Source organism: Alosa pseudoharengus, unplaced genomic scaffold (genome assembly GCF_046254945.1).
Source record: "Alosa pseudoharengus isolate Yale_2024_CS ecotype anadromous, Long Island Sound unplaced genomic scaffold, YU_APseudo_1.1 YU_APseudo_1.1_scf_24, whole genome shotgun sequence".
In the NCBI taxonomy this organism is placed as follows: Eukaryota; Metazoa; Chordata; class Actinopteri; order Clupeiformes; family Clupeidae; genus Alosa; species Alosa pseudoharengus.
In genome coordinates this window covers 2,040,613-2,052,733 of record NW_027468689.1, presented here as the reverse complement: position 1 = coordinate 2,052,733, position 12,121 = coordinate 2,040,613, and the positions used below count along the sequence as shown (strand labels likewise).

The 12,121-nt window shown below is 45.5% G+C and overlaps 2 protein-coding genes across 2 annotated transcripts in view; both read right to left on the bottom strand.

Annotated features, from left to right (window-relative positions):
• nots (nothepsin) overlaps positions 1 to 3,211 on the bottom strand; it is a 6,321-nt gene extending 3,110 nt beyond the window's left edge. The window contains exons 1-5 of the mRNA XM_076302480.1: positions 3,156 to 3,211; positions 2,067 to 2,247; positions 1,747 to 1,864; positions 398 to 516; positions 42 to 241 (exon numbers count right to left, since the gene is read on the bottom strand). Coding sequence (XP_076158595.1) covers positions 42 to 241; positions 398 to 516; positions 1,747 to 1,864; positions 2,067 to 2,247; positions 3,156 to 3,211 — 674 coding nt within the window. The remainder of the gene's footprint in view (positions 1 to 41; positions 242 to 397; positions 517 to 1,746; positions 1,865 to 2,066; positions 2,248 to 3,155) is intronic.
• A 1,148-nt stretch (positions 3,212 to 4,359) lies between these two features.
• On the bottom strand, positions 4,360 to 11,967 carry cct2 (chaperonin containing TCP1, subunit 2 (beta)). The gene is made up of 16 exons (XM_076302798.1): positions 11,887 to 11,967; positions 10,422 to 10,496; positions 10,005 to 10,070; positions 9,706 to 9,817; positions 9,509 to 9,585; positions 9,263 to 9,375; positions 8,516 to 8,718; positions 8,123 to 8,223; positions 7,774 to 7,901; positions 7,560 to 7,663; positions 7,137 to 7,256; positions 6,502 to 6,630; positions 5,902 to 6,005; positions 5,529 to 5,628; positions 5,021 to 5,162; positions 4,360 to 4,682 (listed from the first exon to the last, which is right to left on the bottom strand). The coding sequence occupies exons 1-16, from the start codon at positions 11,887 to 11,889 to the stop codon at positions 4,652 to 4,654; spliced, it is 1,608 nt and encodes a 535-aa protein (XP_076158913.1). The 5' UTR covers positions 11,890 to 11,967; the 3' UTR covers positions 4,360 to 4,651.
• Between the last annotated feature and the right edge of the window lie 154 nt (positions 11,968 to 12,121).

Here is a 12,121-nt window from a genome sequence, read left to right as displayed (position 1 = left end):
AAGGCTGTTATCTTGTGTGCAGTGAGCAGCGGAACGCCTACTTGCAGAGGTAGAAGGAGAATATGGGCTGTTCCACTAGACTCTGCGCCATCATGCTGTCGAACACAGGATCCCCCATCTCCTCAGCCAGGTCTGGGTAGCCCATCCCCATCACGCCGTCGAACTTGGCCATGACGAAGGAGAAGCCTGGCTCGTACACCGACTCCCCGAACTCTTGGTTCTTCACAGTGATGGAGCCCACCTGTGGAGGCAGAGCAGTATCACATAAACATGCACACACACACACACGCACACGCACACACACACCCATACACACCCGCACACAAACACACACCCGCACGCATGCACGCATACACAAACATTGAGAAATTGAGACTGTGAGAGGATGGAACAGCACCTTCAGGACATCTCTTGCCATTATACCCATCAGACGTCCAGAGCCATAGTGAATACCAAACACTTTCCCATCATGGATGTAGGTTTTTGACTTAAAGGCCTTGAACTTTTTGTGATTATCTGGAAACAGATACAGGAAGGGAGGGTGGTGGTTGGGGGGTGGTTGTAGGTTGCAAGGAGGGGATGACAGGAATATGAAGATATTGGTCTGCAAGAGGTATTTAAGTGACAGATTATGGCAAACAGAGGAGGGTATGTTTTGGAAGACGGTAAAAAGAAAGAAAGAAAAACTTACAGTAATGACACTGACTAATGAAAAGATGAAATAACAAAATGTTTGAAAGAAAGAGACAGCATGACTGTATTGGCCAGCGCCAGTAGTACCTTCAAATTCTCTCTTCTCAAACATAACCCCATCCCTCTTCTCATAACCCCATCTCTCTTCTCATAACCCCATCCCTCTTCTCATAACCCCATCCCTCTTCTTAAACATAACCCCATCCCTCTTCTCAAACATAACCCCATCTCTCTTCTCAACCGCATCCCTCTTCTCATAACCCCATCTCTCTTCTCAAACATAACCCCATCTCTCTTCTCAACCGCATCCCTCTTCTCATAACCCCATCCCTCTTCTCAAACATAACCCCATCTCTCTTCTCAACCGCATCTCTCTTCTCATAACCCCATCTCTCTTCTCAAACATAACCCCATCTCTCATCTCTCTTCTCATAACCCCATCTCTCTTCTCATAACCCCATCCCTCTTCTCAAACATAACCACATCTCTTCTCATAACCCCATCTCTCTTCTCATAACCCCATCCCTCTTCTCAAACATAACCACATCTCTTCTCATAACCCCATCTCTCTTCTCATAACCCCATCTCTCTTCTCAAACATAACCACATCTCTTCTCATAACCCCATCTCTCTTCTCAAACATAACCCCATCTCTCTTCTCAAACATAACCCTATCTCTCTTCTCATAACCCCATCTCTCTTCTCAAACATTAGCCAAGCTTAAAAGTCAGGGTACCATGTGAGCACCCCTATGGCAACCAAGTCCAAGTATCATGGATTACTTCAGCAAGGTCATGGATTACTTCAGCAAGGTCATTATCTCTTACCTCTGTTATTTCACACTAGCAATAACATAATGATACAGTTTACCAATTTGTCATTAAGAACTGCTAATAAAGCATGCCAATAAATATGATGACTTAGAGATATACAGCATAGTGTTATTTAGTACTCATTAGTATCATTAGCACACTTTTGCAAGTCCAATACTTGCTAATGAGCTGTGTATATATGCAGTAGGGAGAGAAGAGATGGTGTCATGATGGTGTTTACCGCATGCCTGGCTGACGCAGTACCAGGAGGGAACCCACAGGTCAGCTGAGCCCGTGTCAAACACCACGGTGAAGTTCTGCTCAGGTGTACCCAGGCTCACCTGACCAAAGTACTGAGCCTACACACACACACACACACACACACACACACACACACACAATACAATATTACTCGTTGCAGTTACTATTAGATAAATTAGATAAAGGGGGCAACCTAACTCCTGCCAGTAGCTTAAAATAAAATGCTAAAGCCAAACCAAGTCCAGACAGTGATGTCCAGTTGATTTAAGCCCAGACCAATCCACACCCAGTGACACTCACATCCATGAAGTTATAAAGCTTCTCAGCACTGCGGCCCTTAGAGAGGGACTGGGTGCCCGGGGGAAAGCACTGCACGTAGGTGCGCTGGTAGATGTCATGCTGGTGGTCTCGAAAGAACTCCTCCAGACGGCTGGTCTGCCGCAGCTGGGTGCGAACGGATGGCAAGCGCTGCAAAGGGATTCTGGAGAGAGAAGGGCACTGTGTGGGTTAAATCAGACCAGACTGGGCACTGTGTGGGTTAAATCAGACCAGACTGGGCACTCTGTGGGTTGAAATCAGACCAGACTGGAGAGAGATGGGCACTGTGTGGGTTTAAATCAGACCAGACTGGGCACTCTGTGGGTTTAAATCAGACCAGATTGGAGAGAGATGGGCACTGTGTGGGTTTAAATCAGACCAGACTGGGCACTCTGTGGGTTTAAATCAGACCAGACTGGCAATTTGTCACTTCAATTAGTCTTATTTCTCCAGTGTAGACAGAAATGAGCTGAGGCAATGGTACTCCGCTCTGACATTACAAACAAAGAAAATACAAAACAATGACCACGAGTGTCCAGCCCCTTGCATTCTCTCAACTTCTTGATCTCTTAATGAGTGTAAAGCAGGGGGTGTCAAACATAAGGCCCGGGGGGCAGATCAGGCCCGCCAGCAGGATTCATGTGGCCCCCCAGAGATATTCACATCCAGTTGCGTAATAAGCATCCTCAAGAAGAGGTATTTTAAGAGGAAAAGAGCGGTATATGACAGCAGCACGACTTGTACTAGTTTGCTCATAAGTGGGTATAGTAAAGAAGTATATCATCTAACAACACTCCTACACCCATGCAGAAGAATGATAATGACCACAACAATGACGGCCCCCGTGAGGTCTGGCCCACTGCCTGATATGAGTTTGACACCCCTGGTGTAAACGCACAGCTGTGCCCCTTACTGTGACAGATGTTGCTAGCGGTTACTGTGAAGGTGGTTGTCCCCAGGTGAAGGCAGATGTTGCTAGCAGTTACTGTGAAGGTGGTTGTCCCCAGGTGAAGGCAGATGTTGCTAGCGGTTACTGTGAAGGTGGTTGTCCCCAGGTGAAGGCAGACTCACCTCACGATCCCCTGCACCGTGTAGCCCCAGAACAGAAGCAGAATCGGCCCTCTCATCGTCACGCTCCGGTCCAAGTGTGTGTGTGTGTGTGTGTGCAAGTTGGAGTAGAGTTGACGAGAGGGGATATTATCAGCCAATCAGTAAGTATCATGCCATTCCACTACACACACACTCAGCATGTTTGTGTGTACGTAAACGTTTGTGAATAAGGTCACAGTGCACTTAACAGGTCTTTTGGAGGGATTGATCAATTCTCAAAATTCTGCACATTACTGAAGTAATATTACAGTCATAAAGGGTTTTGAAGTATTGTACTTAAAACTAAAATGGGTATATCTGCATTCAAACTGTTGCAGTTGTATTCCAGAGATTTAAATAAATAAATGATTGGGTCTTTTGGTTGGAGGGTGAGGGCAGATGTTACCCTCCTGAACCATAGCCAGGTTACAGTGACCCAGGGCAGCCTGCTGGCCTGGGGGGTATTCCAAGTACGTGGTTTAATGATAAACCTGGGTAAGTAAACTCAGAGCAAGTGGTAAACCTCCTACAACAAGAGCCCTATGGTATTGTTTTGTTAGGAGAATGAAGCCCTTCTATTAGGAGATTTACCACCTACGGGGCAGCCGTGGCCTACTGGTTAGCGCTTCGGAGTTGTAACCGGAGGGTTGCCGGTTCAAACCCCGACCAGTAGGCCATGGCTGAAGTGCCCTTGAGCAAGGCACCTAACTCCTCACTGCTCCCCGAGCGCCGCTGTTGTTGCAGGCAGCTCACTGCGCCAGGATTAGTGTGTGCTTCACCTCACTGTGTGCTGAGTGTGTTTCACTAATTCACGGACTGGGATAAATGCAGACCAAATTTCCCTCACGGGATCAAAAGAGTATATGTACTTATACTTATATACTCCAAGTTAACTTACCCAGGTTTGTCACTAAAGTACGTACTTGGAATACCCCCCAGGCCATGCAGAGCAAAACATACCCAGAGTTCACCACTTTCAGCCTTCAATCACTGCCCGCCTCCACATTTGAGGTTTCCACCCACTTTTAACTTAGTACTGAAATACAGACTGAATATGCAATGTCCAGAAATATTATAACAATTTACAATTAATTGCAAAACTAATTGTGAGTGCAAAAGGAGAGCCAATATTTCATTCCTTTAAAAGGGTTTTCAAATGGAAGTGAATAAGAAAAGAATCATGACGTCTGGTAGCACGAGTACATTTTTATTGTTTAGTAAACAAACACGGTCCAGACTGCCTTCCTGCTTCAGATGAGGGTGTGGCGTGGCCAGGTTGCAACAGTGCATTCAACGTATGACAAAATCTGTGACTACGGAGCTTTCAAACTAAACGAGACAGATAAATGACATCACACACACACACACGGAAACAGGTGAGCGATGTCACACACTGCACCCCAGAGGTAATAAATATGCAGTGCTCATCATCCTTATGGTTTTAGTCCTCTTCATACTCCCACACTGCTCATCACTACTTAACAAGGGTGGTGGTCTGGTACTCGTTTCCTGCAGAATAAACAAAAAGAGGGTTTTGCAGATGTATTGATTTTAAAGCCAAACAAATGTGTTTGTCTTTATATGGTAACAGTGGCATGTGTGGATCTTCTTGAATTTCCCCTTGGGGATCAATAAAATATCTATCTATCTATCTATTAGAAAGCATGGAATGTAGTACACAAATTGAGTTGCATGTGTGTGCGCGTGTGTGTGTGTGCGTGCGTGCGTGCGTGCGTGCGTGCGTGCGTGCGTGCGTGCGTGCGTGCGTGTGTGTGTGTGTGTGTGTGTGTGTGTGTGTGTGTGTGTGTGTGTGTGTGTGGCGTGACACTGGGATAGGTAGGCCTCACCTGGGCGCAGCTTTGATGATGTTGTCCACACGCAGGATCATCTCTGCGGCCTCGGCGGCGCTGAGCAGCACCTGCCTCTTCACCTGGAAGCTCTCCGTGATGCCCAGCTGGGCCATGTCGCCGATGATGCCATTCTGCATGTCTGGGGGGGGGGGCAAGGGTCAAAGGTCACCGCCCACGATAAACACACACCAACTCATGTACAAGCGGTTATTGACTATCCTGGATTAGTTAACTCACTCAAGTATGGACTTATTTTGCCAGGACAATGACGCCATAGAGTTCTTCTATTAGTAGGTTTACCACTTATTCAACTTATTCTGCTGAGAGACTAAACCATGAACTTGGAAAACCCAGTCATGTATACGTAAGGAAGTAGGAACATAGTTTACCAAATGTGTGCACAGGATATTGTGTGGACAGTGCGTGTGCCACCGCATTTTATCAAATGCATATACACAGTGTGTGTGTGTGTGTGTGTGTGTGTGTGTGTGTTCTCTTCACTCACCTAGGCCATAGGTGGTCTTGTTCTCTACGTGTGCTGCCCTGAGCTGGGACACCAGGTCTGCGCTGTCATAGCCGGCGTTGTCCGCAATAATGGTGGGCAGCTGGAGGAGAACGGAACACGCGTTAACAGATGCTGCAGCTTTCAACACGCTGAATTAAGACCACTTTAAGACCGCTTTAAGACTACTATTGATGAAATGCATGTGTGTGTGTATACTTGCATGTTCACAATTAATTATCTTGCTCTTGTGTTCAGGCATTAAGTGCATAAATAGGATTATATGTCGGACAAAGTATTTGTGAGAGTTTTGTGGATTATACATGAAGTCCACTGTGTCCAGGCATAACTGGAAAAAGGCCATGAAGAGGCTCACCATCATCAGAGCTTTGGCAAAAGACTCCATGGCGACAGCTTCTTTGCCTGGCGTTCGGTTGGCCAGATCAGTCACCACCTTTGCCATAAGCATCTCGGAGCAGCCTGGGGAGGGGGCGAGAATACACATGAGGGGTTCTGCCAAGGTCAGAGTGTTCTGGCCAAGGTCAGAGTGTTCTGGCCGAGGTCAAAGTGTCATACTAAAGCTTAGTCTGCATTCCTTCAGAAACAATGTCTGATTTAGAACTTGGTTTATGTGCTACTAAACTGAAGTGGAGAAAAAATGGACAGAAATGTGCAAACTTAAGGGAAAGATGCAGAAAATGTGGTGTGTTATTAAACGGGAAGATGGAGGGCAGTGTTTCCCACAGAATTCTATTTGTGGTGGTTGGTTTGTAGAATTAACTTCAATGCAACAGTTTTTAACAAATTAGCGGAGCGTGCTATGACGCTAACCAGATTTAAGCACAATTTAGTACAACCTGGAAAATCATTGTGAGGTGGGCAATGTTGATAGTGTGGTGGTCAATGTTGATATTGTGGTGGTCAATGTTGATATTGTGGTGGGCAATGTAAGGGAAACACTGGAGGGCATACGGACCTCCGCCGAACACGGTGCGCGTCTCCTTGATGGTCTGAGCGAGCACACACAGTGCATCGTGCAGAGAGCGCTCGGCCTCGTCCAGGATCTGCTGAGTGGCGCCGCGCAACACAATGGTGCAAGCCTCACCTGTCTCACACACACACACACGCGCACACACACACGTGCACACACACACGCACGCACAAGCACGCACGCACAAGCGCACACACACACGCACACACACACACGCACGCACAAGCACGCACGCACAAGCGCACACACACACGCACACACACACGCACGCACACACACGCGCACACACACGCGCACACACACGCGCACACACACACACACACACACGCACGCACAAGCACGCACAAGCACGCACACACACACGCACGCACACCGTTAGTATTCACATTAGGACTCCATCCAGGTTTCCACTTAGTAACACGGTCTACTTCATACATCCTATTCTTCAGAATAAAATGCTTCCAACAGCTTTATCCAATCTATTTAGTGTTTCTTTGATTGCTATAATGCACAAATACATATTTTTTTATATCAATAGCTGCATACTACACAGACTCGTCCTCAGGCGACCCCTTCTGCTTGAGCCTTCCTTTAGATTAGTTTATTACAACAGGTCGTACCCATGGCAACGCCGGAAAAGTGGATGAGTGTGTCCTCTCCGATCATCACCTCCTCGATAAGCTTACAGTGGCCCAACTTCACCAGCTCAGGATGGTCAAACGTGGAGGCGATCTCGCCACCTGATGGAGACAAAGGAAACGTCACATACCATGGCCCTCGTTCCCTCCTGAAAATGACCACTGTGCATCTGGATAGTTTTACAAGGAACACAATTTATGAAGCTGCATGCATGAAAATTGAATTTAAGTTGAATAATGAAGTGAAACCTTCCTGAACTCCAAAACGTCAATTCAACAAATTAAGTAGACAAAGAAACACACACCCAGAAACAGAGTATTTCTCTCTCGCTCGCTCGCTCTCTCTCGCTCGCTCTCTCTCTCTCGCTCGCTCTCTCTCTCTCGCTCGCTGGCTCTCTCTCTCACCTGTGACCAGTGCCAGACGCTCCACTCCAGAAAAGTCTGCGTGCTCGATGGCCATCACTCCAGCTGCGGCAAACAGCTGCTCTGGGTAGTTGTAGATCAGCTGCCTGAGAAGAGAACCAACCCAATCGCATACGGTCAGGGGCCACAAGGGCAGGAGGAGCCAATACGTTCTATATGTTGATGAAGCAGTTGGTGCCGTGTGCAGCTGACGTACCTGTTGATGAAGCAGTTGATGCCGTGCTTGAGGATGCGCTCCACCTTCTCCTTCATCTTCTCCTTCTCCGCCTGCTCGATCTCGGCCACCTTCGCCGTGGAGTCCACACGCACCCGGGAGCCGAAGATCTGAAAGGGAACACACGCAGATCAGACGGCCTCCTAAACACACTCCTTACCCACTCCCAAGACACGGAGAGATCCCACACCCAGATCAGACGGCCTCCTAAACACACTCCCCCCCCCCCCACAGAGCAGCTCAGAGATCTAGTGGTCACATGCTCCCTGCACAGAACTCACATAGCTGATGCAACTATTGTCAAGAGAAGAGTGAGAACTAGGATGCAGACCTTGATCTTGTCTGTGTCCATGCCAGTATTGGCAATGAGGATGTTGACATTCTCCATCCTCTTGGGCTGATTGACGCCAATTTTCTTATCCAACAGGAATCCTTTTACAAAAAAAAACAAAAAAAACGGTTAGCAGGCTCCAAGTACATGTTATTAATAAATCTTCACCAAATGAATTGGGTGTGTATTACAGTCCCCCCAAACATACACAGCTCTTTAAAAACAAAACAAAAAACCACTGATCACCCAAGGCTCTTCTACCTTTCCTTTTAGCTTTCACTGTCCAACTCATCCCTTATGCATCATTTCTCTCTTTCTCATCTTCTCCATCCCCTCTCTTCCTCTGTCCTTCCCTCCCTTCCTCCCCAATTTCTCTCCCTCGTTCCCTCATACCTTCATCCAGGTAGGAGTCGGTGAGGCTTCCCCCCAGTTTCTTGATGACGTGGATGGCTTCCAGGTTCCCGGAGCCCTTGAGCCTCATCACGGCCTGCACGGCCAGCTTGGCGAAGTGGTCCTTGTGGTGAGTCAGCAGCTTGGAGGACAGCGTGGTGCGCGAGATGTTCAGCAGGTCCTGCTGGAACTTCTCTGGGTCGTTACTGTGTAGAGCGGACGGAGGGATTTAGCAACACAATAAACATTTAAACATATAAAATATGAACACAATAAACATATAAAATATGAACACAATAAACATATAAACATATAAAATATAAACACAATAAACATACCACTTCCTCTAACACTTATTAACATCCAAAAATACACCCCAGGTTGTTCTTAGGCCAGTTTCAGAGTTTCATCTCTACCCATCAAAGATGCTGCCTAACACTTCAGAATTTGTGCTAGCAAATTAAAGATGTTCTTCAAACTACGTTAATATTATATGAACTTGTTGCATCTGTATTAGCATATACAATCGCTTCAAAGCCTCATAATTCATGGCAAGTCTACCTGGGATAGTTGCAATCTGGTGGCTTATAATTGAATTGTCAATGGAGATAATGAAAGAGATTTTTACTTCCAGAACCAGAGTGGCCTGGCATTGTTGAGCTCTATACAGAGTGATCGAGTAGTTTTCCAGAAGAAATAAAAATGAAGCAATGCAGATCAAGAAATTGAGTTAAGAAACGTAATATTTACCCATGGTCCACTGCAGCCGCTTTCAGTGCCTCACGGGCAACCTGGGTGGCCTTTCGCCAGCCACAGATGATCGTCTGAGGGTGGATCTTCTTGCCAATCAGGAGTTCAGCTTCCTAAAAGTCCAACATAAATCTTAATTCTGTAAACCATTCAGTAACGAACACTACTGACTAGAAAAAGGAGAGACAGGAGTTGCCAGCACCACACAAAATATTTGAGATGCGGAAGTGAGGCGGGAAAACATACCCGAAGCAGCTCAGCGGCAAGAACTGTGACAGATGTGGTGCCATCTCCAACCTCATCATCCTGTACTTTGGACATATCTGTGTGTATGAAGGAGAGAGAAAGGCAAAAGCAATCAACTCCAAGTTACAGACTCAACATGGTACTACAAAATGTGAAACCCATGAAATGTAAGTTTGTAACATATAGTTGGTACGCACCAACCAGCACTTTGGCAGCAGGGTTGTCCACGCCAATGGCTTTCAGAATGGTTGCCCCATCGTTGGTTACTGTGACAGTGGCGTCTCTGCCACCACCCAGAAGGATTTTGTCCTAAGACACAACAGCAAGATGTCAGAAAATGAGGACCCCCACAGCATCTTCAGGTTCAGTGTATGTGTATGTCAAGCATAAACCAAACTAGTCAGAAGACGCAGGCCTTCCTGTAAGAAATCATACCATATAATGTACATTAGTATTTAGGAAATGCCTGATATCTATCCAAACTGCCTTCACATACCATTCCTTTTGGTCCCAGGGTGCTCTTCACCAAATCTCCGATAGCGATGGCACCGATGAAGGATGACTGTGAATGAGAAACCCATGAGCAAGTGATGTCACAGCCAATCAGAATTGAGAAACCCATGAGCAAGTGATGTTTCACAGCCAATCACAATCAGGTTTATTGAGCAAGTGATGTTTCACAGCAAATCAGAATCGGAATCAGGTTTATTGCCAAGTATGTTTTCACATACAAGGAATGTGCTCAAGGTGCATGGCATACAATAATAATTAAAATACATAAAATACAATAACGCAATAAATATACAACATGTTAGGACAAGACAGACAGCCATAAGTGGCAAAGTGGAGAGATATGTAATCACATATGACTAAGGATTTGACAGTTTTCACCTGACGAAGCGACTCTACTCACCATGCGGGCGGTCTCAGCCTTCTCTTCATCAGCCCCATGCTTGAAGATATTAACGGGTGCCATTGAAATGGACGCCTGTTGTGAAAATAAACAATTAACAAGGGTCAATATAACTAATCATGGTTAGTGCGCCCTCACAAATGAATGCCTTTATATGGCTATAAGAAAACAGAAAAACGTGGACATCAAAGTTTAAGCAAAAGGTGTACAGTTCTAGAACACACTAGCGTTATTGAATAGAAAGACAAAAAATGCAATAATCATTACAAAAATGCATAATCTGCTTTAGGACTGCACCTGTTAAATTTATCTAAACTAAACTTTTGACATTTGAGGACCATTTTTCACCATTTCTTGCTACTTTATTGATTGATGAAATAATCGAGAGATTAATCAACTATAACCTGCACGATCTGGGTGGGTTTGATTCCCTGTTGCCCCCGTGTGCCAATGAGCAAGGCACTTTACCCTGAGCTGCCCCGAGAAGACTGGCCCCGTGATTATCGACGTCTTAGGATAAAAGCGTCGGTCAAATGAATTACTACTATGACTAATATTAGTAATAGTAAACAGTCTGATCATTATTGCTTATGTACAGACAGCTTTGTATCATGCGAGCATCAAACATGGATCAGTATGTGTCATCTCATAAACAAAAAACTCTAATAAGCATGTAGTAACATGCAATCTGAAAACATTGAACATGGTCTAACGTTAGGCCTTCATTGTAAAAAGGAAACGGCCATGAAAATGCATTAAGATGATGGTCGCTCCCCAAGCAGTTTTCTCTATCTCGTTGACAAAAGTAGCTAAGCTAGCACACGGTCTCCTCCCTCTTCTCCTAAGAAACCACTAGAAGCTTACTGGCCTGTTCTTCGATGCTAATCTTTACTTGGTGTGAACCAGTTCAAATTACAAAGTATTACACACACGTGTAAAACAAAATAACTATCTCTAACGGAGATTATATAATCTGCAATAGGCAACACTTCAAATTATAAAAATTGAAACGGTTAACAGTGCCTTAGTTTTGCTAGCTACCTACTTCAGTTTTAACAAGCTGGGTAATGTTAGCATAGCAAGCTTGTTTCATTCACTCAAGCATTAGGCCTATATCCACGATCTGCGTGTAAACATTCTGCAAAGCTGGCAGGGGTCAGCTTGACACTACTTCATTGTCAGGTTTAGAACAGCCCTCTATTTCCACAAGTGTTTCTTCTTGCACACATTCGCATGCTAGCATGACCGGCTTTATTGTAACGGTAACGTTAGCTTGGGCCCATGTGCTTTCCCCTGTCAATGGATTGCGCATCTTATTCAGACAAGAGGAAGCACACAAATGTGTCAATTTAATCTTCTTATCTCTCTTCAAAACCAAACGTTCACGTATGAACCAATCCTAACACACAAAAACTCACGAATACTCAACATTCAGAACTTTAATACAACAAAGGTATTCGCTTACCATGATGTCTGAAGTTGGTTGAGGCCGTGGACGTTCAGGGAGGAACCAACCAGTCAACGCTGTCGCATTAGGCACGCGAATACTCTGACGTAGTTACGTTTTCACAAGACATCTTCGCACCCACAGAGAATGTCTAATAAGGGCTCTGCACCCAGATCTTGTCGAGCTAGATCTTAGCGCGCTGAAGAAGAAAAACTTATTTGCCTAGGTCTAATATATATATATATCCTTTATA

Excerpts from the sequence above, each read along its gene's own strand:
- cct2 (XM_076302798.1), bottom strand. Across the intron at positions 8,224-8,515 it reads CGACTCCTACCTGGATGAAG|GATTCCTGTTGGATAAGAAA; the intron begins GTATGAGGGAAC and ends TTTTTGTAAAAG. Across the intron at positions 6,631-7,136 it reads CTTTTCCGGCGTTGCCATGG|GTGAGGCTTGCACCATTGTG; the intron begins GTACGACCTGTT and ends TGTGTGAGACAG.